Raw genomic sequence first — 26797 nt, 5'->3', positions numbered from 1 at the left:
TATAGAGGCCATGAAATTATACCAATCATCATTCATAATGCAATCTATTTTGTGTGACTATGACATATTTTTAGAGAAAAATGAGTTAATCATTATAAAATGCATTCAAAGCATCCAATGCAAGATTTATTTTCTATATAAAAGTCAAAATAGAGATGAACATAAATATCATTCTCAAGCATAAATGTTTTTCAAAGAATTAGTTTTGCATAATTAGGAAAACATCTTAAAGTTAACCATTGTAATGAGATATGCGGAAATATAAATTTACAAAAGATAACGCAAGAGGGTTCAATAAAGAACCAAATATCACAAGCACATAAAGTGCAAAATACACAAAACCTACCAAGGGGTAAATGCCAAAAGGCAAAAGAAGAATATTATCGAGGAAAAAAAGTGAAAAAACCATTGAAATCACATAAAATATGAATATGTCAATATGCAAAAATAGACATGATATTACCAAAGAGTTAAGGAAAACATGATGACATAAGATGTTCATCATACAAGTTTCTAAAATTTTAAGGAACTCATAAAATTCATATAATATACCTAAAAATCATATTTTATCATATGCCTAGAACTATCAATAATTATTACGATAAAAACCAAATGCATACAATAAAGGAATTAGCCATATGAAAATCACAATATTTAAGATTTTTAAAGGAAAATCATCTATTCTTATAAAATATGATTTTTATGATGATATGCATAATTAAAACAAAAATTTTATGAAAATATACTTATGCACAATATTTAATAATTATTTAAAAAAAAACCTATTCATTTTTAGCATATTTAGCAAGAGGCTACTGTTTAGCAATATATATATATATATATACGTAAATGAGATACATAAAGACACAATACATGAGATACAAACCGGGTAAGAGCTTTTCTTGAATCCAAGCCACACAACTTTGAGTGACATGTTTTTCGAGACGATCATCGTGATGACGCAACACATGATCTATTTTTCTAGAGACCTTGCGTTGATACCATGTAAGAAAATAGGCGAAAGTGTAACCCAAGAATGCACAAGCATTCACAAAGTTCAATAATGGACAAACACTACGGCATTCAAACAAGAAGTCCACAAAGGGACAATATGAAAGCCTAAAAAGGCTATACAATTATAAAAATAATGAAATATTTATTGGATTGAGCCTTGAAAGGCATAACATTTACAAGGGGTGAACTCCCCTATTTATATACAAAAGAGAGCACATGAGAGGCCATTGGCGGCTCCCACATGGAGTCGTTGGGGGCCCCAATGACTCTATGTTGGGACCAGAGTTACCTGTCGAGGAAGAGGGAGCGGGAAGCGATACGGGAAGCGGGAGCGGGAAGCGAGGCACTTTCAAAAATTTAGGAAGCGGGGAAGCGTGGGACCACTGAGAAGAAAATTCTGAACCGTCTCGGAAGTGACCTAGGAAGCGAACCGGAAGAGAGGGGGAAGCGAAAAAAATGGGAAAAATGGAAAAAATGGGGGAAGCGAGGGGGAAACGTGGGGGAAGCGCGCTTCCCATAAAAGGGGGATGCTTCCCCTCACGCTTCGGAAGCGTGACGTTTCGCGCTTCTGAAGCGCGCTTCCCCTTTTACCTAGGCGCTTCCGGTAACTCTGGTTGGGACCCCCAATACATAATACAAAAAGAAAGGGGAAAAATAAAAAATACAAAAATAATTTACCTAATTTAAAATAGTTGTTTCTAGAAACAACTATATAAAAAAGACTAAAATTCCCCTATCGGGTATATATATATATATATATATATATATATATATATATATATATATATATATATATATATATATAATGTAAGTGCATATATTTTAACAGGTGTGTTATAAGGTGCTTTCCTCTTTGGAGGTTTCCTAAAACAGTTCATATCATTGTGATGTTTATGCCTTTTTCCTTTTGTTCCAATTCCTTGCTGTATGCTCAGGAAGTCTCTACAATGGTTTCAAGGCTTACAAGGGACACCTCTGGTCAGTACCCCGATTTCAATATCTTGTCTTCATTGAATTCTAAGGTTAGTAGCAAACCTCTTTTTGTAATTCCTTCTGTTAAATAATTATCTTGGTTACTAACTCATAAATCTTTATTTTCTGTGAAGCTGTTCGAGAGTTCTGCCATGATGCATATATCTGCAGTCAAGTCTCTCCTTTCTTCTTTAAGAAAGTTGTCTAGTCAAAGCAGTGTTGTACGCACTCATGCTTCTGGGCAAGCATCAGGATTTCACCAATTTTCTGGCACAAATGCTTCTGTTGGATCAGCTCAGCAAATTGGAAGCATCACATTTTCTGTGGAAAGAATGATAGCGATACTCACAAACAACCTGCACCGTATGTATCTTAATATGTGCTTATAGAGGTTTCTAGTGTGATGCATCAAATTCTGCACACTTGCTTACTCTTAATCAATAAGTGTTCTTTTCTTTCTCTTCCCATCTCCCTCTTTTCTTTTGTAAAGAAATTGCCCCTTTAGTTTGGTCAGTAAATAGGTGACATACCACAGGTAATACAAAATTGGTATGATCAGAATGTTAGTTCTTTCAAGATTTATCTCACTACTTGATGTTCATTCTGAGTTTTAGTTGGCTGATGGCTTCAGCGAGTCCCTTCTATAAAAAAATTCTCCTTGGCCATCTGTTGCTCGTCATGTTTAACAATATTTGCAGTTTAATAATTGTATGCGTAGTATCTTCTTCACAAATGTGTTTGTAATATGTTCTATACATACATGCTTCTGTCCGCACCTGTGTGTGTGTGTGTGTGTGTGAGAGAGAGAGAGAGAGAGAGAGAGAGAGAGAGAGAGAGAGAGAGAGAGAGAGAGAGAGAGAGAGAGAGAGAGAGAGAGAGAGAGCTTTTTAATGGATGTAAGCAATTTCAACACTTTCCTCGGACCAATTGTGATTAATTTTACATGAACTTCATAGCATGTGTATTTGTTATATTTTTGGAATCTAAGGAGTTCCTTTAAATTACTAAAATGCTTTTGGTGTTGAACTTGTTATTGTCAAATAAGAACAGCGGATCACATACAAACCAATCACTCAGGTTGTGCTTGTATATACAATGGAAATGGAGGCATTGATGCCTTTGTGCAGATGAGTGCATGGACATTGATGCAAGTAGGTGTTTACCTTTGTATATTCTGCCTTGCCACTCCTAAATGTCTGGAAGCATGATCTGTGAATCAGATAGGCTTGACCTGGTTGTTTTCGGCTGAGAATAATTACTAGAGAACTATCTTCTGGAAGTTTGATAGCGTTGGGTAAACCTATGTTGTCTTTTCAGTTTCCATTATGCATGGACGTGTGTACAGGGTTTCTGTTGCTTTTTATCAACAAACGGTATTTTAAAGCACACTTTCCATCGGTGACATTACTGCTCTTTAGATGTAATTTAGTTGAGACTTGAGACAATTGATATAGAAATTTGTGATTTATTACATGATGATATCCTTTTTCTTATGGACACATATCAAGTGTTACAAATTTGTTATTGGTTTCTTTTTTAATCAAGAAAAATAGCATTTGATGCTTTATCTTTGTTGGAAGTGTCATTGCATGTTACTTTTTTTTTTAATTCACTGTCCTTTGCTTTCTTATGGATTTAATGGATTGTTTGTGTAGCTAACAGTTCTTGCATTAATTTTATGAACAGGGGTGGAGCCCTTATGGGATCTTGTTGCTGGTCATCTCCTTGAGGTTTGATCAAATTGGCATATGTTTCACATAAAAAGATTGTGATTTTTTCTTCTTTACTATTTACGTGCCTCCCATATTTCAGCTAGCAGAAAACTCCAATTTGCAAATTCGAAATGTAGCCCTTGATGCACTAGACCAGTCAATTTGTGCAGTCTTAAGCTCCGATCAATTTCATGAGCTAACTCTGCCTATGCACTCATTGGAAACAGACCAAGTGAGAAATAACATTCAGTTGGTTAACATGCCCTGCCTCCATGAACTGGCCTTTCTAAGTCTTTGTATTTATGTTCCATATCCAGATCGGGGCTGCTGATATAGAAAAATCGTTTGAGTGTGCTGTCATTTCTCCATTGGAAGTTCTCTACACATCTACCCAAATACATGAAGTTCGTGTTGGAGCAACAAAAATCTTATTGCATGTTTTAGAGGTAAGTTTTTGTTTGCTTTCATGAGCTCCTAGTTTATAATACATTCTTGTAAAGCAAAGCTACATTTAGATATTTCTGTGCTAATTTAATTTAACTTTTCAGAGGCATGGAGAAAAGTTGTACCACAGTTGGCAAGGAATCCTTGAAATGCTGAGGTATGTTTCATGGGTTTTTGTTCTTTATTCTGACCTTTGTCAAAGAAGAATCATCTAGCTTATTGCTTTCATTGTCATGATTTGTGAATTTTCATTTTGAGATTTCTTTTTTGCCAGGTTAATCGTGGATTCTTCAGAGAAAGATCTCATTCCACTAGGGTTCCAAGTAAGTATCATCTTCTGATCTCTGAAGCGTAATGAAATATGCGGAAAAACAAATACAAAGTGCACAAGCACTATTACAAGTCCAATAAAAAACAATACAAAAGAAATAAGGCACTATACAAGCATAAAGTGCATATACAAGACTTCAAAGAGTAAAAAACAATACCACAAGAATATAAAAAATATAATCTTTATTGAGTAGAATGCTTAGTAAAAGCGTTAACAACAAATGAGGGGGAAATTCCCTTTATATACACATGGAGAGGCTCAAAGAGCCGATGGGAGCATCCCAACCATTGGGGAGCTCCCAATGGCTCTTAGGCTCTTTGACCAAAATGCTCTTAGCCAATTACAAGATTACAAAAATAAAAGAATAAAAGGACTGATGTGCCCCTAATGGGCACAACTAGAGTTACCAAAAGCTTCTTAGGTTGGTGGGAATAATGCTTTCCGGAAACTCGCTTCTGAAACTTCATGGGAATCTCGATTCCCCATGTTTCTTCTATGCTTCCCACACGCATGGTCTATGCTTCCTATATGCTTTCCTCACATTTCTTTTTATGTTTTTCATGTATTTCCTCTCACGCTTTCACTCACTTCTCATATACTTTCGCTAAATTGGTAACCATCATTGTTAGATTTTAACAAAAAAATAATTTTTACTGAAAAATTATAACCATATTGCTTCATGTTTTATTTATATTTCGCTTTCAAATTGATACTTTGCTTTCCGCTTCCTATAAATTTTAAAATGCCACGCTTCTCGCTTTTGCTTCCCATATAGTTTCCTGCTTCTGCTTCATAGTTTGACAACCTTGGGCACAACCTATTATAAAAGATGAAAATACCCCTAGAGGGTATATTACCTATTACAACATTATAAATATATATATATATATATATATATATATATATATATATATATATATATATATATACATGTACAACTTAACGTTCCCCCTCAAACTTACGGTGTGATTATCGAAAGTTTGAAAATACAAAAATGAACAAAGGGAAGGATCCAAGTCTTCATTGATAATCTTCACCAAATGCCTTCATCGGCCATGTCCATCTTCATGATGCATCAAAATTTCTTTTTCAACCCATATCATCTTTAAGGACCTGCAGAGAGAACAAAACAGAGGTTACAACTACACAAAGAAAGATATCTTAACTAAATAGATTTAAAAGAAAACATTTTAACACAATAGTTAAAAATATAGGTTACATGTATATAGTTTCAAATATATATATATATATATATATATATATATATATATATATATATGGAGAAAAAATGATTAAGTTCTATATAAAAAACATAAAGACAAAATAATTTTAAAAGTAAGATATGCACCTTAATCAATAATTTTAAAATTTTAGAACCATTAGCAACAATTCAAGCAAGGTACAATAACCATTAAGATAGACATAAGAAACATGCTTCAAAATCATTTTTTAAGAGTTTCTTGCTTAGACAGTCATAACCATAAAAACAACATATTTTTTCATAAATTCTGAACATAGTATAATTTTGATCACTAAAATTAAAAAAAACAAGCACATATTAGAAACCCAAGAGAATGCCTTAAAGGCTACAATGAGATACAAAGCAAAGTGGTCACTTATGGACCAAGACCACTCTCATAATGAAGATACACAACTCACTAAGTGTAGCAAGAAATATAAAATGTTTTCATTAACAAAATGCTTAGAAAGCACATATTAAAATATCAATAAGATATAAACAATTTTGCAATAATGTCTCAAAGGCTTGGGTAAACATTTTAAATAAGATACCACTCATTAATTATACTAAGCAAAACATATGTATATCAAATGTAAGAACTTAAAGGAGTTCACAATAAACGAGGAATTGATTAAATTCATACAAAACATGCAAGACAATCAACATGAAACAAATCTAAATATCCTCGACATATATATTCAACATGCAATTAAAGCATATTTGAGCACATAATAATGCATGATTTTTTTTTCAATGAATAAACATTTTTCATACAGAAAAATGGACAATGGATAAAATTAGAAAGTTCTTGGCGAGATTTTAAAAATCTTATATTCAACAATTTATAACAAAAGGAATGATATTTGCAAATCTCAACACCAGTTTGCTCATCAAAAGCAATCACCTCTGATGACCTCCAACTCAACGTCCTCAAAATTCAAGTGTATTAGCGCATAGGACAAGAGATCAAATACAAATGTCAATAATAACAATACCAGTGACCATGTACCAACAATACTGGCTACCTAAACTAACAATAAATATCAGCTACAACCACAAGAGGTGCACATCCCTCACCTCACAAATGATTGTAAAACTGTAAACAATAATGTTAGCTACAATGGGTGCACGTAACTCAACACAACCATGCTTGTAAAACTTTAAAATAAAATGTCACTCAAATAAGAGAGAAGATTGGAGAAAACAAGATAGGCAAAAAATATTGTAATGAAGACAATCTAATGTCAAAAAACAAGAAGATTTGAAAACAATATTCAAATCAAAGCAAAAAAAAATCAACAATATGAGATTTAATCCATAATAAACAAAATGATTACAAGCAAATAACAATTGAGCCATCACTAGCAAAGATCAATATGAGCATCCAATAAAACAACAAAGGCCAAATGAACAATTGAGTGATACAACTCACTCATAGAACTAGCGGTCAATCAACTATCAGTCAGAGCCAAAACATTGACAATCTATACTAACAAGAAGACAAAGGTGCACACAATATCTGTCAGAGCCAAAACATTGGCAATCAGAGGTGCACACATAAATCACCTCAACAACACAGAAGTGCATACAACTCACCTCGATAAGGTCAAACAAATATTAATGGATCTATCAAAAGAAAAGTGATGGACTAAGTCATATAAAGGGGCAAATAGAAAAACCTTGAAAGACACATTCCAAGAAACAAGAGCCAATTTGACAAAAAATTCAAATCAAGTGAAACCCTCAAATAAGTTTAGAAAAAATATGCAATAAATGCAATCATATGACAAGATAAAATGTCCACCAATGAGAATCTTTGTCCATCAATTGTTACAAAATAGACAAGGACAAAAGTGGCCACAATCACAAGGGCCGCTAAAAGGGTCAACAAGAGAACACACAATAACATAATTATTTTTAATAATTTTTAAAAAACACACATAAAAGGCATTCATAATCCTCATAGAGGAGTTCAACATAAATTCCACAAGGATGAGTGCATAATTCCTATAAAAGAACAAGTTTTGCATGAAGAAATCATGCTCAATTCCTTACACACGAATAGACAAACTCATTCATCAATGTGTATGTAAGTCAATCACAAGTGTATATATCAATATGAAAAATCATTTATTTAAATTTTAAAATAAAAAGCTATTCATGATCACTAAGATCCTAACCACATATCTTTAATACTACATAAAGTGTTCTATGTTTCACATAAGAATACATCAAAGAGAAAAAATTCAAACACAAGTTAAGCAAAATCTCATAAAAACATACTTGTGAATGACACACAAAACCATTTTAAAATAATTATTTCAAATCATTTTAAAATATTTAACAACATAAAAAACAAAACAAAGTCCAATATAGCAATAAAAAAATACAAAAAATTTGAAGCCATACATAAGAACATGTTTTGACATTTATAGCCATAAAGTGCTCTAATAAAGCATCTAAGTGCCAAAAATACATGCTCAAGAATACTAGTACATATTAAATAAAGAGAGTTCAAAAACCTAAGATTCAAACTTGATCTCGTAAAAGTATACACATATATAAATATCATTTCACAAAACCAATTACATATTATAAACTTTATAAAACATTTAATAAAAATAAATCCAACCATAAATTTGAAAAACATTTAAAGATTTAGTTTTAGCAAAAATAACAAATAATTTTTCAAAGATATGAAAAATGAGTGTTTTTTCATGCATAATGCATGAGATAGACAACTCAAGTAAAAATAAAGATTTAAGATACATACCGGGTCAAGATCTCCCTTAAATTCAAGTCATATATTGATTATGATTCCTTCACGAAGCACGAACTCGAACCAAAGAATCCCATGCCCCAACAACAACAACAACAACAACAACAACAACAACTACGCCTTCATCCCAAAACAATTGGGGTCGGCGATATGAACCAACAAAGAAAATCATTCTGGATCTTCCACATGAATCCTTCTCCTCCAATCATTTCTATCCAATGCCATGTCCTCGGTGAGGTTCAAAGCATTCATATCCTTTTCTATCATCTCCATCCAAGTCTTCCTAGGCCTACCCCGACCTCTTTTAACTAATATATTTTCCCATTTCTCCATCCTTCTAACTGGAGCATCATTAGGCCTTCGCCGAATATGTCCAAACCACCGTAAACGATTCTCTCTCATCTTATTTTCAATGGGTGCAACGCCTACCTTCTTACGTATCGCCTCGTTCCGAATCTTATCTTTTATTGTATTTCCACACATCCATCTAAGCATCCGCATCTCAGCTACACTCATTTTTTGAATATGATGTCTCTTGGCAGCCCAACATTCTGTATCATATAGTAAAGCGGGCCTAATAGTCATCCTATAAAACTTTCCCTTCAACCGCAATGGCATTCTACGATCGCACAACACTCCAGTTGCACTTTTCCATTTCATCCACCCAACCTTTTATCCTATGATTTACATCTCCATCAATTTCTCCATACTTTTGAATGATAGATCCCAAATATTTGAAACAATCTTCCACCGGTATTTCTTGCTCACCAAGCTTCACTACACTCCTATCACTACTTCGTTGCTTACTAAACCGACATTCCATATATTCTGTCTTACTCTTACTCAACTTAAAACCTCTTGCTTCCAATGTCTGTCTCTGTAATTCTAACTTAGCATTAACCCCAACTCTAAACTCATCAATCAAAATGATATTATCAACAAACAATAAAGTCTCTTATTTTTTATCTGTTCTTGCTCTATTTTGAGAGTTTGTGTGATTAACCCTTAGTGACTCTTGTACTTGTGAGTGTGCACCTTTGTAGCCACTTTGTGACATTGTATTTGTGCACTTATTGCTTCATTACATGGGCCTTTGGTGCTCTTGGACAAAAGCTTGAAGAGGAGATTTGTTGGATTGGTGGAGCATTGGTTCGTTGTCTCGAGAAGCTTGTCATCAAAACTTCTTTCACACTTTTTTCTTGCCATCTCTTCTTTCTTCTTATTCTTATCTTCATCCTTTCCTCCACTATGTCCGATAAAGAAATTGTAACGGCGGTTCACATCAAATTTGATGAGAAAAACTACATGTGGACCACAACGGTCAAAATAATACTCATGAGAAAAAACTTATGGCATTTTTTTGATGGATCCGCATTGGAACCACAACCAATTCTCACAAAATTGGTTATTGGAGCCAATGGTGGATCAAAGGAACAAAGTCTTAAGGGGGTTGAAACGGAAAAAGCTATGATTGATTAGAAAAAACATATAAAGAGTAGAAACTAGGCCATGCCAAGGTTCTTTCCCTCTTTATGGGTAGTAAGCATCAGGGGCCTTGCTTCAATATTCTTTAATTTGAAAGACGATGAGGCTTGAGAATATATTAAATAAACATATACCCAAAGAGATGTGGCATATAAATGGGATCTCAAAGACAAGGTGTATAATTGCAAACAAGGTGATAAGGCCATGTGGGAATATTATAGTACCCTCAAGAGGCTTTGGGAGCAATTGGCTAAACTTGAGCGTAGATGAGAGATGCCAAATGATGCTCAAGAATGAAATGGAAGAAATACAAATATGAGGAACTATTGTTTCAATTTTTTAGAAGACTTAGACTCAAATTTTAACAAGTTCGGGTCAATATTATTCATAGGGAGAATCCTATTCCCTTTGCATGAAGTTTTGGCTCAAGTAGCATAGAGGAGACAATACTAAAGTCTTTGTCTGAATCTAAGGAGACAAAGGATAATGTGTTGGCTGTTTCAAGACCGGGGGGCCAATACAAATGTTTACAAACCACCCAATTTTTCGAAACCTTATAATGGAAAGCCTAAATAAGATGACAACAAAAAAATAACTATGTTGACTTGTCATAATTGTGGAGAACCAGGCTATATTAGACCATTTTGTCTCAAATTCAAAGGAAGAGAAGAAAAAAAATGGCATCTGTGGGAGCATCTCCCGAAAAAATAAGTAAAACCAATGAAGATTCTAAATCTATTGGAACTATGTTCTCTCAAATCATAGAGGCGCTTTATCCACTAATCAAGAATTCTTCCTGTAACGCCCACAAAATCCCGGACTTATAATTTTTTAAGAAAATTTTGAAAGCCTTGTAATTATTCTTTTATCAGAGTTTAAAATAGCAGTTCAACAAAAAAAAGGTGTTTGAAATAACAAGTCAACGAACCTTGGGTGCATTATAGGTGAACCTTTTCCATTACACAACGGATTCGTAACTCCGTACATTCATTGAAACCAAATAGATTCAAAACGAGGGTTTAAAGTTTATACGAAAAGTGAAATTTCAAAGAAACCCTTTTACCAAATTACAAAAGATGTCCTCATGAGCGAAACGTCAGGGAAAGAGTCTCATCTTGATATCATTACGCCATCGTGTCATCGCTTGCCGTAACGACCTAATCATCACATGTACCCATGAAACAAGGTCAGATCGATAAAAATCTGATAGGTGCATAGATATAACAATTCTGAATAAGACTAACACATGCATAGTTTCATTCGTGATATGTAGTTCAGAATAAAAAAAATGAGCATGCTAATCTTGTTTCTGTATCATTCCAATTTTATCAGATGTCTCCTAAGAGAGCAAAATGAGTATGCTAACAAAATTCAGAACAAAACTAACATATACGTTGTTCCTTTCGCGGTGTGCAAGTCGAAATAAGTAAAATGAAAATAATAAATTTGTTTCAATATTAAACAATCCTGAGGGTACGCACAGGAGAGAACACTTGTTTCAATATTGAACAGTCTTGAGGGTGTGCACAAGAGAGAATGTAGAAACAATTGAGACTGCTCAGGGGTTTGTTATGCTATGTATTTTGATACCCCGATCAACTAGCTGAGTCTGTTCCTAAAAGGACGGCCAGTGACTGAGAGAGAATTCCTGAGAGGCATTCGTGGCAAGAGATGCATCTAACTTCTTTAGAAGTCCATAGGAACTATCACCTAGGATATTTTTTTATAGCCCCTGTGAAAGTATCTTCAATAAGATACTAAGATCAAGACCTTAATATTCTTGATAACAAATATGTGCACACATGCACAATAAGAACACTTAGAACACTTGTGCACAAAAGCACAAATCAATCTCACAAATGCACTAAAAGAATAAAAGCTTTATTGAATGCTTGGGCTTTGACCCAAAGCCATACTTATGCAAGAATGAGGGCCCATATTTATAGGGCATTAGAGGGCCTTGGAAGGGGCTCCACACATAGTTGTTGGAGCCCCTCCAATGGTCACAAATGTGACCGTTGTAGGGGTCCAATGACTAGTGTGTTGGCCCCTCCCAAGGTAAGTACAACTTTATGTAATAAAAAGAAAAAGAATTTAACAAAAAAGAAAGAAAAAATACAAAAATGAATTACAAGCATATTCACGAAAAAGAATATGCATAAAAACAACTACCCCTACGGCTATCAATACAAAAATATATATTTTATATATATAATAAGTGGATACATATACATATATATATATATAATATGTATATGTATTACCTTATATATATAAAATATATATTGGAGTACATGAAATTGATTACATAATTTAACATGCCCCCCTCAAACTTAGGGCACGATGACCGAGAGTTTGCCAAAGAGTAAGCTGAATCGCGGAGCACACAAAGCTTTAGTGAAGAAATCTGTCAGCTGATATTCTGACATGACATATGGAAGGTCAATGACACCTTTTAGATACGCTCACGAACATAGTGACAGTCCATCTCTATGTGTTTAGTCCGTTCATGAAAAATGTGTTTTTTAGCAATATAAATTGCACTTTTGTTGTCACAGCATAGCTTGGTGGGCTCTTCTATTGTGACCCCCATGTCTTCTAGCAACTGATGTATCCATACAATTTTCATGGTAGTAGTCATCATGACACGATCTTTGGTTTCAGTTGATGATAGAGACACTTTTTGCTGCTTCTTACATCTCCACGAAATCAGTGAGCCTCCTAAGAACACACAAAAACCTGTGGTAGAGTGACGCTTATTTGGGTCACCTCCCCAATCAGAGTTAGTATAAGCAATTAATTTTAAAATAGAAGAGGAGGATAGAAAAACTCCCTTATTTAGAGTACCCTTTATCTATCTTACGACTCGCAAGATGGCACTCATGTGGACTGATGTTGGTGCATGCTGAAACTGACTTGCAGTATGAACTACATGTGAGATATCTGTCTGGTAATACTTAGATACATCAACGATCCTACAAGTTGTTTGTAGGGAGTAGGATCGGAAAGAGGAACACCATCATCAATCTTCATTTTAGCTCCTACTATAGCAGGAGTTTCGCAAACCTTTTCATCCGTAATACCTAACCTGTCAATGATCTCAGAAGCAAGCTTAGTTTCAGATAAGAAATACCCTCTATGAGAGTATGTTACTTCAATATCAAAAAAATAAGTTAGAAAACCCAAATCAGACATTTTAAATTTATCTTTCAAAATTGATTTTATGCTCTTAACTCCATTAGAATCACTACCAGTGATGAGCATATCATTCACATACAACAACAATATCACAATCTTTGCATTGGATTTTCTAACAAACAAAGCAGTATCAGTAAAACAGGATGAAAAACCATTTTCTAACATTACAGAATTAAACCTATCATACCAAGCCTTGGGAGCTTGTTTCAAACCATAAAGTGCTTTCCGAAGGCGAAGCACTTTCTCTTTGGGTCCCTTTGGAGGCCTCCATTCTGGGTGGGGCATCCATATATACTTCTTTATTCAGATCATTATTTAGAAAGACATTTTTAGCGTCCATTTAATAGAGGTTTCACTTGTTGATTGAAGCAACAATAATGAGACACTGAACAATGACCATTCGAGCCACAGGGTCCAAGGTTTCCTCATAGTCAATCATATATTCTTGACTATACCCCTTTGCAACTAAACAAACCTTATATCTCTCAAGGGATCCATCACTCTTAGTTTTAACCTTAAATACCCCTATTGTTTTCTTACCCTTAGGAAGGTCTTGAAATTCCCATGTCTCTTTTCAGAGCTCTGAGTTAATTTTCCATTGCAACTATCCATTCAAAACTTTTTTTTGCTTCCTCAAAGTTTCTAGGTACTACGTAAGAATGGATGACACTAAGACATGCTCTATATTTGGGTGAAAAAGAGTCATACGATATGAACCTAGAGGGAGCTTTCCAATGTCTTCCGGTCCTACGTAGGTTCTCCTCACCTTGAGGAACAATCTGACTCATCATATTTTTTAAGAGCACTTTGGAAGGTGTTTTTATCTCTATGAACATAGGTGATGGGTTCTCTAGATGGTCCCTCATCGATATGTTGATCAGAGGAGGAGAGCAGATGAATGATTTCCTCAATTTCATTATCACTTGAGTCATTTTGACTTGATTCATTATCACTAGTATCATCATCTTTAGCTAACAGTTCAAATAGAAAAGAATAGTCTAGATTCTCATTATGTGATTTTGGGCTTTTAAAACCACTAAGATTCTCCAAAAAACTCACATTTCTAGAAACATACTGTTAAGATAAGTCGACCTCTTAAAGTTTAATTATACTTAAGGCTAGTTTTGGTATTACCTAAATAATGAGGGACTCATATGTAAATTCATTCTTTTGGCTAATCTCTATTTAACCAAGTGGAGATTAGACCTAATACAATCAAGACGTTGTAATGAAATATGCGGAAAAGAAATGTATGTCCTACAATGGACATTCACACATAGAAATCAAAGAACAAGTCCAAAAGAGGACATACACAAAAGCCAATAATGGCTAGAAAGCATAAAATCTTATAAAGGGACTAAAAGGCTTGAAGAAGCCACACTTACAAAGGGGGAGACCCCACTTATTTATAGGCAAGAGAGGAGTGAGGGAGAGATAAAGAAAAGAAAGAGAGAGGGACCATTGGGAGTCCCAACAAGGAATCGTTGGGCTCCCAACGGTCACAATTGTGACCGTTGGGGGCCCAACGACTCCTTGTTGGGGCCCCCAATGGCTGTGCATTTAATGTACAAAAAAACAAAAAAGAAATAAGAAAAAATAGGAAAAGAAAAAAGGAAAAATAAGAAAAAGAAAAAGTCTACAATGCCCCTATTGGGCGAGTTTACAGAACTACCCCTTATCGGGTAGTGTATGATAAATACATTTATATATATATATATATATATATATATATATATATATATATATATATATATATATAGATTACATATATTTTAACACCCTCCCTCGAGCTTTACGGGGATACAACGGAAAACTTGTTGAGAAGAAACATGAAACGAGGAGCAGCAAGAGCTTTGGTGAAGAAGTCCGCCAACTGGTACTCGGATGTGACGTAGGGCAGTGCTATGGTTCCTTTTAGGTATTCATCTCGAACATAGTGACAATCCATCTCAATGTGTTTAGTACGCTCATGGAAGGTGTGGTTGCTTGCAATATAGATAGCACTTTTGTTATCGCAACACATCTTCGAAGGATTTGAGATGACGATGCCCATATCACAGAGGAGACTTCTAAGCCACACAAGCTCCATGGTTGTAGTGGCCATTGCACGATATTCCGCTTCAGTTGAGGATAATGATACTTTATGCTGCTTCTTGCATCTCCAAGAAATCATAGAGTCACATAAGAAAACACAAAAACCAGTGGTTGAGACTCTATCATTGAGATTTCCTCCCCAATCAACATCTGTATAAGCAATCAAATCAAGGGATGATGAAGAGGAAAGAAAAACTCCCTTAGTTATGGTGTTTTTAATATATATGACAATCCTTAAGACTGCACTCATGTGCACAGTTGTAGGTGCATGTTGAAACTGACTGACGGAGTGAACTGCATGAGCTATGTCTGGCCGAGTGATGGATAAGTATGTCAGAGACCCAACGAGTTGACGGTAGGGAGTAGGATTCTCGAGAAGTGTCCCATCTTCCAGCCTTAGCTTTGCATTGATAACCTCAGGGGTTTCTGTCTTCTTATCATCCAAAATTCAAGACTTGGAACAAATGTCAGCAGCAAGTTTCATCTGAGAGAGAATATACCCTCGGAGAGAATATGCAACTTCAATACCTAGAAAATATCTTAAGAAACCAAGGTCAGACATGTCAAAATTTTCTTTTAAAATTTTCTTAATATCACGGATCCCTTGCTCATCACTTCCAGTGATGATCATATCATCAACATATAGTAGTAGAATAACTACAGAGGACCCTGCACTTTTCACAAATAACGCAGTGTCAGTATAACATGAACGAAGATTTAAGCTAGTCATTACATTGCTAAATTTGTCATGCCAAGCCTTTGGAGCTTGTTTTAACCCATATAGTGCCTTTTTTAGTTTAAGGATTTTATTTTCACCAATAGATACTCCTGGTTGTGGATCCATATAGACCTCTTCACTTAGTTCGCCATTAAGAAATGCGTTCTTAACATCCAATTGATAGATATGCTATTTTTTAACGGATGCAACCGCAATAAGAGTCCTAACACCAGTCATTCTAGTTACGGGAGCGAAGGTTTCTTCATAGTCTATTCCGTACTCGTGAGCATATCCTTTGGCTACCAACCTAGCTTTATAACGTTCTAATGACCCATCACTTTTAGTTTTAATTTTGAAGACCCATCTACATCCAATAGACTTCTTTCCAATGGGTAATGAAGTTATTTCCCAAGTTTTAGCCTTTTCAAGGGCACTAAGTTCTAGTTTCATGGCCTCAACCCATTTAAGAATGTTTTTGGCTTCATTATAGTGTGATGGTTCATGATAAGAGTGTAATGCAATTAGGCATGCCCTATATTTAGGTGTTAGGGACTCATAGGAAACAAACTTATTAGGAGGATTGGAGATTCGGCTAAATCTCCTTAAAGAGGTTTCTTCTATGTTGGAATTTTGAGAATATTTTTCTAGAGCGCTTATGGGAGTTTCTTGACCACGCCTAGCATAGGTTTGAATTGACCTATTTTCAAAATCATTACTTCCATTTTCAACATTACTAAGAGGAGTATCCTCTAAATCATTAGGAACATCCTCTTCGTGAGGAGTCACATCTTCTTGAGAGAGAAGATCAAATAAGAAAGCATATTCGCTTTCATCAATATCTTTATTTTTCTCAAAGCCGTTCTCATTTTCTAAAAAGGTAACATCTTTAGATACATATAGTTTGTTGCTTTTGGGGTCGAAGCACCTAAAACCTTTTTGATTTTCTCCGTATCCTAAAAACACACATTCGATAGCTTTGGGAGATAACTTATCTCTTTTATGTGTAAGGACAAAACACTTACACCAAAAAATTCTTAATCTATTAAAATCGGGTGTTCTTTCAAAGAGTTTTTCATAGGGAGATATATTTTGCAGGGATGAGGATATCATTCTATTTATCAAATAAGTGGAAGTTAAGGCGGCTTCGGCCCAATAGCATTTTGGAATTTCTTTGGAAATGAGAAGAGTCCTAGTGGTTTCCAAGATGTGTCTATGCTTTCTTTCGGCTAGACCATTTTATTGGGGAGTCCTAGGACATGACCTTTGATGACAAATGCCATTGGTTTCCAAGTATTCTTGAAATTCATTCGATAGATATTCTCCACCGGAATCGGATCGAAGAATGGAGATATTAGTTGAAAATTGATTTTTGACAATCATATGAAATTTTTTAAAGAAATTAAAAACTTCGGATTTTAGATTGAGAAAATAGATCCACACATATCGAGTGAAATCATCAATGAAAGTAACATAATATGAGTATCCTCCTTTTGATATGACCGGAGAAGGACCCCAAACATCCGAATGGACTAATTCAAAGGGTCTTTTGCATACAAATGTTCTCTTTGGAAAAGGGGTGGATTTCATTTTTCCAAAAATACAACTCTTGCAAACAAAATGTTTCTCATTACAAAATTTCTTTCCGAAAGGAAATGAGTACATTTTTGAGAAGCTTGGATGTCCAAGTCTTTGATGCCAAGTTTCAATATTTTTATCTTGGACATGATTACAAAATGAGTTAGTGGGAAGTTTCAAATTGTTTATGTAGTAGAGATCTCCCCTCCTATGGCCTTGCCCAATCCGCTTCCCGGACTGGAGATCCTGTATAGAGCAATCCTTGGTTGAGAAGGAGATTTCACATCCATGATCACATATTTGAAAGACAGATAAAAGATTTAAATTAAGTTGATGTACTACTCTTACATTTGGCACAAAAAAATCTTTTGAAAAGTCTAAGGTTCCAAAACTTTTAACTTGTAAAGAGGTACCATCGGCGGTGGAAACAAAAGAATTTTTGGAGTTGCTACATACATTGGATAGTCTATTTTCAATAGGGGTCATATGAAAAGATGCTCCAGAATCAAGAATCCAAGAAGGCGTACCTGGAGGAGAAGAAGAGGCAATGGCGGCTTCCGAAGTTGATGGCGATTTGAGTAGAATTTGAAGTGCTTCGGATAGTTGAGCAAGGGAAAATGACTCTTTCCCTTTCATTGGCTCCTCCTTCTTATGTGGGATTTCTTCAATAATAACAACTTTACCTTTTGGAGGTTCATTTATCTTTGGACAATTAGGTCTTATATGACCCGGTTCTTGACAATGATGGCAAATGGCTTTCCTATAATTGCCATTATAGTTATTTTGCCTCCTAAAGTGTGGAGTCTTATAAGCTTTCATATGATTGTCGGGTTTAGACACGACAAGAACTTCATCTCCTCTTTTAATCATGCAAAAACGTGTTTCTTCTTGGCATATTTCGGCTATGGCATCTTCCAATGGAAGCGATTTTGATCTATGAAGAAGGGAGGACCTAACTTGTTCATATTCGGGCCTAAGCCCATGTAAAAATTGAAAAAAGTGTTCTTTTTCCATTTGTTCTCTTCGCATTTCCACATCTTCACTAGATACCCATTTGGGTTCAAGAAGGGATAGCTCATCCCATAAAGGTCCAAGAGTGCTATAGTAATCTCTTACACTCATTTCACCTTGCTTAATGGTACGGATTTTTTGTTGGATAAAGAATTGACGAGCAAGGTCTTTTTGGGTATACATACCTTTCATAAAGAACCATGCTTCATTTGCTAGGCGGAATTTAACAATGTTGGCGCAAATCTTTAGCTCCACGTTGTTCATGAACCATGCAAGAATTTTTGCATGCTTACTTTCCCAATCTTCTACCTTGGATTGGTGATCTTCAATAGCCTTCATGCGAGCATTTCCTTCTAGAGCTTTTTCTTGATCACCATCCATTTTCTTAAGTTGAAGTTGAGGTTCCCTAATGGTGCCCATAACATATCCCCAAAGCTTTTTACCTTTGAGGTTGTTCTCCATGGCGGCGGCCCACATCATGTAGTTAATACCATTAAGCTTGAAGGAGAGATCAATCTTTTGTTCTCCTTCTATCATATAATCAAGAATGGAGGACAAACCAAGAGAGAGGTAAAACTAGACAACTAGCTATATGAATCAAGAGCACAACCAAGGCTCTGATATCATGTAATGAAATATGCGGAAAAGAAATGTATGTCCTACAATGGACATTCACACATAGAAATCAAAGAACAAGTCCAAAAGAGGACATACACAAAAGCCAATAATGGCTAGAAAGCATAAAATCTTATAAAGGGACTAAAAGGCTTAAAGAAGCCACACTTACAAAGGGGGAGACCCCACTTATTTATAGGCAAGAGAGGAGTGAGGGAGAGATAGAGAAAAGAAAGAGAGAGGGACCATTGGGAGTCCCAACAAGGAGTCGTTGGGCTCCCAACGGTCACAATTGTGACCGTTGGGGGCCCAACGACTCTTTGTTGGGCCCCCCAATGGCTGTGCATTTAATGCACAAAAGGTACAAAAAACACAAAAAAAGAAATAAGAAAAAAATAGGAAAAGAAAAAAGGAAAAAAGAAAAAAAAGAAAAAGAAAAAGAAAAAGTCTACAATGCCCCTATTGGGCGAGTTTACAGAACTACCCCTTATCGGGTAGTGTATGATAAATATATAGATTACATATATTTTAACAGACGTCTCTCTCTCTCTCTCTTCTCTGTACATGATATCAGAGCCATCGGCCTTGGGAGCGTGACTTCGGGGTCTGCATCAAAGCGTGCGTGAAGGGTACCAGATCGCGTGAAAGGGACTCAACCTAAGGTGTGTTCGGTATTTGTTTTTGGAATCGAGTGGTATAGATCTGATAACAGATCTGCAGTCTGACAAAAGTCATGACTCATATCTGTAATCAGATCTAAAAGTCGAGGTGAAATATGGGTTTCAGTCGACCAACTCTGATGGATACATGTACGGGTGCAGTAATGTCGTCGTGAAGTTGGTGACGACTAGATGTGTTGTGGGTCAATTTTTTTTTGTTGTTGAGAAAAAAAAACAGGGATTCTTATATCGTCGTGAATCTGCACAAATTTTTTTGGATCTCATCGTATGTTCAGGTTGCTGCAGTAATGTCATCGTGAAGTGGGTGACGACTAGATTTGTCGTGGATCTGCATACGATCAGTTTTTTTTTCTGGTTGTTGAGAAAAAAAAAAAACAGGGATTCTTATATCATCGTGGATCTGCATTTTTTTTTGGATCTGATTATATGTTCAGGTTGCTGTGAAGCTTATATCATCGTTTTTTTTTTGTGGATCTGCATATGGTCTTTATCTTATGTCCTGGCTGATTCAGATCTGATCATAGATCTGCTTATATCGTCATTCCTTTTAATGTTCTGGTTGTCGAGAAAAAAAAATATAGGGATTCTTATATAGTCGTGGACCTGCATATTCCTTTGGATCTAATCGTATGTTCAGGGTGCTGTGAAGCTTATATCGTCGTTTTTTTTTAAGGTCCTGGTTGATTCAGATCTGATCACAGATATGGGTGTCGCGGTGAAGGCAAATCACCATTGTGAATCTGTACATTTGTGGAGTTGATCATTTACGAATTGAATTTTTTTTTGTGCACGTGGTCATCTATTGCAGCAACGATATTGGTTGTGGCTTCTTAGTTCGTGTTATTTACTATGGGTGAAGTTCAAAAATCTGATTATAAGAATGAAGCTATTGGGGAATATAAAGCCTTCACCAATCCTTTCTCATATGGTTCTTTAGTGAAATTAAATGAAACAAACTATGCAAGGTGGTCAAGAACTTTTATGATGTTCGTGTTCAGACATTGTACAAAACATATTCTGTTGGAATCTGAACCAAATGACAAAACAGGAAAATATAATACTTGGGAAGAAGATAATGACATTGTTATGTCATGGATCATGAATAACATTGAATCTCATATTGCAGATGACTTAATTTATTACAATACAACTAAACAGATGTGGGACACTCTTCGAGATTGTTAGAAAGTGACTTGAAATACATTGGGTTCAATAATGAACCCATACTTATGCACGTGGAGTGCAAATATACCCATTAAAGGGAAACAACATAAGCACATAATGTGCTAACACATAAAACCCATAAAAAGGGAAAAATATGACATAAAGTCATAAGTTGCATATCATTGAAGAATAATGGAGAAGGGGTAAAAACCCCATTACAATGGAGCATAAGCTCCCTCAAGAATGCAAGATACAAAGGGGAAATCCCCTATTTATAAGCCTGAAAAGGGACCACCTTGGGGGCTCCCAAAGGGGACGTTGGAGAGCCCCCAACGGTCACATTTGTGACCGTTGGGGGCTCCCAACGTCACTTTTGGGAGGCCCCCAATGTGGTACGAAATCCAAAAATATAAAAAACAAAAAATAAAAATAAAACAAAAATTACAATGCATATTCCAATTGGAATATGCGTAAAATGCTAATTTACAAGAATACCCTTGAGGGTATTTTAGGAAGATAAAATATATATATTTATATATATATATAAATAGAGATATGTATACATATATATATATATATGTATGTATACGTATCTTTATATATATATATGTACATTTTAAGGATCAACATATTTTAACAGAGATACGTACTCTCAAGAGACTAATGTGGGTCGTATTCTCCAAGTTGAACAAGAAATATATAATTTACAGTAAGGTGATCAATCATTGGGCCAGTACTATGCCTCTGTTAAGGCAGCCTTTGAAAGACTGAATGCTCATAGGCCTCTGTGTTGCTCAAAACAAAAGGATCATCAAGAACAAACTATGGTTGCTCGGTTCCTCTGAATTGTACTTAATGGTATATACCCATTTGCATCCAACAATGTCAGCCTCCAATGGGGGATCAACTAGGTCTCATGTATGTTGAGACAATAAGGCATCCATTTCGTCTTGTATTGCTTGCTTCCACCTGCTATCGAGCTTTGCCTGTTGATAGCATAGAGGAATAGTTTCAGCCGATAAGGCTGAAATAAATGCTTTTATCTAACTTCCAATTCTGGCATCGGACACAAAATGAGATATAGGATATAAGGTACATTGTCGTGTCCCCTTCCGTAGAGTGATTGGCCTGTTATCATCAACATGAAGGTCACTGTTGTCAGTAGCACTTACCTCAGGAGAAGAAGAAGATGAAGGCACAGGAGGAGGTGGAGCTCTACGCACATATACCAATGGAGGATTATGAAACCGTGAGGAAGGTAGAGGTTGATTTGGTAATTTGAGCACAGATTCCAAGGAAAAAGGAGGTACAGGAAGGAGAAAAGAATCATCTGGATCAACTTGCATCTGAGCACCAATACTAGAATAATATGGAATGGACTCCAAGAAAGATACATCCGCACTAACATACTCTCGCCGAGAAATTAGATCATAACATCGATACCCTTTTTGATTTTTTGGATAACCTATAAACATACATTTAATTGCTTGAGTAGCTAATTTATCACGGTCAGGTCCAAGTTTGTGCACAAAGCAAACACTCCCAAATACTTTGGGTGAGAAAGAGAAAAGTGGAGCATTAGGATTTAGGATATGCAACGGAATTTGATCTCCCACGGATGATGAAGGCATGCGGTTGATCAGATAACAAGCAGTGATAATTGCATCACCCTAATATAAAGCAGGAACATTGGATTGAATTATAAGGGTATATGCTACATCAAGGAGGTGCTTGTGTTTTCGCTCAGCCACCCCATTTTGTTGAGAAGAATAGGCACAAGTGGTTTGATGTTGAATGTCATGGTCTTGATAAAATTGCAACAAGACTTTGGTTTTAAACTCAAGGGCATTATTAGTGCGAACAATCTTGACAACATATTCAAATTGAGTTTTTATTTCAAGAATTAATGATTTGATAATACTGGGAACTTAAGATCTTTCTTTTATTAAGAACACTCAAGACAACTTAGAAAAATCATCAACAATAACAAGATAATATCGACACTGAGTTCTGGTAGGAATTTTACTAGGACCCCATACATCTGCATGAAGAAGTTCAAAGACCTTATGACTGGTATGACTCTGACTAGAGGGGAACGAACTTCGCTGATGCTTGCCCAACTGACATGCTTCACACTGAAATGACGTAGTAGACGGAATTTGAGGAAAGACATAACGAAGGTTCGACAATGAAGGATGACCAAAACGACGATGCCACTAAACAGGACTGGAGAAGTGATTTACTGCAGCATAAACATTTCCCACTGGATGATGTAGGTAGTAGACTCCATTTTCTTCATAGCCTCCACCAATCTTCTTCCCCGTCAGCAAATCCTGAAAATGACAACCCACCTGGTCAAATATCACTCTACAGTTTAGCTCTTTTGTAAGACAACTCACTGAGAGTAAGCTTTGAGGAAATGAGGGAGCATGCAGAACATTTTTCAACTGCAAGGAAGAAGATATAGAAATATTTTCCTGACCAACAACTAGAGAGCTATGTCACATGGGTGCGAGTGCGGGTGCGGGTGCAACACGGGTGCGGCGCAATTCCAAAAAATTTGGACACAGAGACTCGGCTATATATATATATTAAAAAATATATATTATAAATATATATATATATATTAAATATATATAATTATATATATAACAATAAATTAACACATAAAGATTATAAATTTTAAAGCAAAAATAAAAAAACAATTCTTAACAACACAAACTTACCAAAATATAACACATAAAGAAGCTTGTGAGTATGATAAACAACAAAACTTATCATAAATCTGCCTCATCGTCTGAATTAGAGGGAAGAACAAGATCGAGGTAGTCCATGTTGAGAGTATGTAAATTATGTTCTCCCTTCAAGTCAAAATCTTCTGGATTTACATCCCAATTCTTGGATGGTCCACAACTGCATCAAAAAATGACTATATTAGTATCTAACTTAAAACTTTGAATATAAATATTTAAATACAAACTTTGAATACAAAGAAAAAAAAGTACCTATACTCTTCTTTGGTGCGGCGAGAAATTAATCGTAGATTTGAGTGAACATAAACCAAATCCTCTGCTCTTTTACTAGTGAATTTGTTTCTTTTAATGTTGTGAATTTGAGCATATGTACTCTAATTTCTTTCACAACAAGATGATGTAGTAGGTTGGGATAACAACTTCATTGCAAGACGTTGCAGATTTGGTATCTCTGATCCATATGTTGCCCACCAATTAAGGGGATCTTCCTCGCCCCTTGCCACAAGTGCTGCTAAAGAATCAAATCTCCCAGTAGAAAACTTGCCAAACTCACTATTTACAACCTTAAACATGTGAGGATCATTAAAAAGTCTTCCCAAATATATCATTCTATTTCTTGATATCTCAGGATCTTCATTTGGAGAAACACGACCAACACCTGCTGTCAACCATTTTTTGCATAATATTTTGGATTGAGAGAGTGTGTCATGCAATGCAAAGGTGTATTGCTTTTATCCCATCTTCTCACTAAAACTGAATGTACATGATTGTAAAATTCTGAATCATCAAGTGCAATATCTTTCTTCTCATGTTTAAAAATGATACTTTGAACTTTTTCAATCATATTGTCCCACATTTCATAAATTATATGAAGCATGGGTACATCTTTGTCAACTTCTCTCAACATTTCCCAAATAGGCTCTGTAAATTCAACAAAATATGTAATTTTATCCCACCAAAAATCATCACAGATGCATTTTTTGATAGCTTGAGCCTTGACATCATATTCAGTATGATAAAAATTCCAATCTTGATCAGCCACCTGTTAAAATATGGTATGCGTATGGATCTGGATCTAGATCCATACGCACGTTATGTTTTAACACATGCTCAATGCCATTTCATTAATGGCCTTCCTGTAATTCTTTTGTTATCTCAGCTATTGTATTTTTACCTATTTATAAAGTTTAGGGCTGGGAGGTTGGGTTAACGTGCGCCGCCCCCAGCCATTGTGAATCTCCCTCCTCTCTCTCTCTCTCTTTTCTTATTTCCTGCAGTGAAGGCTGAACCCCACACAGAATCTTATATGGTATCAGAGCTCCAGGTTGCGGAACCCTACCAGACGTGTGTTCAGCGAGATCTGAAGATTTCTGAAGGAACAGTTTTTGATACACCTCTTCGTCCATTCTTCTTCCTTCTTGGTAACTTCTGCACTCGTTCATTTTTCGGATTCTTGTTTATTCCTCTTCTTCACAGTTCTCATTATCATCACCATACCATCTGTCTCTCTTCTTCAGCATTAACGTCAGCAGCATCATTAACGTCTGCAGTTTTCACATTTAACGCCCCTCTTCGACATCAACGACTGCAGTTTTCCTCTCTTTGATTGCAGTTTCCTCTCTTTGATTGCAGTCTCTTTGATTGCAATCCCTTTTATTCGTGTTTTCCCTCTTTGATTGCAGTCTCCTTTTGATTGCAATAAAATCTATTGCATTTTTTTAGTATTTTTTGATTTATTTCCTCTTTGATTACAGAAGTTTCCTTTTCTATTACTGTTTAATGTTTTCTGTGCGACGCCTATAGGCAGGTTATAACAGTCTACAATCTCGACCCTAAAAAAAAAGGGTTTACGTCTATTAGTATCACGGGTGCATCCCTTATTAAAGTTCTATTGATTGATTGATATGGATTACTCTTCGTCATCCACCTTGTCCTTCGGTCCCTCTGCAAATTTCTTGAGTCAGCTTGTTACAGAAAAACTTACTCACTCTAATTTTTTGACCTGGAAGAGACAAATACTTCCTTTTATACGGAGTCAGGATCTCGATGAACATCTGGATGGTTTGGTTCCTATACCACCACAGTTTATTTTGCAGGAAACCACCAATGAGAAGGGTGACACAATTACTATTTCCTTTAAGAATCCAGAGTATACAGCCTGGAGGAAGCGGGATCAGTCTTTGGTTGCTTATATTACGTCAACACTATCTCAAGAAGTGTTGGTTACTCTTTCAGATGATTGCACTGCGGTGGATCTGTGGAGTAAGTTGTCTCAGACATACTCTCAGATATCAGAAGCTCGAGTTATGTACTTAAAAAATGAGTTTCAAAGTTTGAAGAAAGGCTCCATGCCAGTCATGGAATACATAGGCCGCTTGAAGAGTATTACTGACCAATTGGCGGTTATTGGAAGTGCTATTTTAGATAAAGATAAAGTTCAACAACTCCTCAATGGATTGGGCCCTGATTTTGACATGTTTACCACAATTTTGTCATGCCTTCCTCACTTGCCTACTTTTGACGATCTTCAAGCGAAACTTCTCCAGCATGAGATGATTATGAAACAAAGAGCAGAAGGAAATGAATCAGTTTGTTCTCATTCAGTTTTGGCCATGGACACTTCTGTCGGTTTTAGACGAAGAAATGGAGGGCATCAAGGAGGCAGAGGCCGGGCAGGGAGGTCGTGGTATCTTGCCTACACCTAATATTTCTGGTGTTTTTAATACAGGGAATCAGAGGAGAGTGCCCACTTGTTTCTTATGTAACAAAAGAGGACATGTGAAAGCTGATTGTTGGTTTAATCTAGAAAATAGAGGAAAAATAAACAAAATTGAAAATAAGTCAGCTACTACTGTGGACACGAAAGCGCCATCTACAGATATGCAACAACTTTTGTTATCAGCATTGTCACAGATGACGATTAAGCAAAATGAACAAGGCGAGTGGTATGTTGATTCCAGCGCTGCCACTCATGTTACGGGTAATGTCGGTAAGTTATCTCACTTATTGCCT

The 26797-nt window shown here is 35.8% G+C and overlaps 1 protein-coding gene across 1 annotated transcript in view; it reads left to right on the top strand.

The window, feature by feature from the left end:
- The window catches only part of LOC149829315 (uncharacterized), a 100610-nt gene that overhangs the window by 36998 nt on the left and 36815 nt on the right, over positions 1 to 26797 (top strand). Inside the window, exons 22-28 of the mRNA XM_090018035.1 lie at positions 1950 to 2036; positions 2121 to 2349; positions 3673 to 3716; positions 3799 to 3930; positions 4016 to 4144; positions 4247 to 4299; positions 4417 to 4465. Of these exons, the coding sequence (XP_089874161.1) occupies positions 1950 to 2036; positions 2121 to 2349; positions 3673 to 3716; positions 3799 to 3930; positions 4016 to 4144; positions 4247 to 4299; positions 4417 to 4465 (723 nt within the window). The remainder of the gene's footprint in view (positions 1 to 1949; positions 2037 to 2120; positions 2350 to 3672; positions 3717 to 3798; positions 3931 to 4015; positions 4145 to 4246; positions 4300 to 4416; positions 4466 to 26797) is intronic.

This window comes from Nuphar pumila, chromosome 9 (assembly GCF_984573655.1).
Source record: "Nuphar pumila chromosome 9, dmNupPumi1.hap1.1, whole genome shotgun sequence".
In the NCBI taxonomy this organism is placed as follows: domain Eukaryota; kingdom Viridiplantae; phylum Streptophyta; class Magnoliopsida; order Nymphaeales; family Nymphaeaceae; genus Nuphar; species Nuphar pumila.
This window is presented reverse-complemented; position numbering and strand designations above follow the sequence as displayed.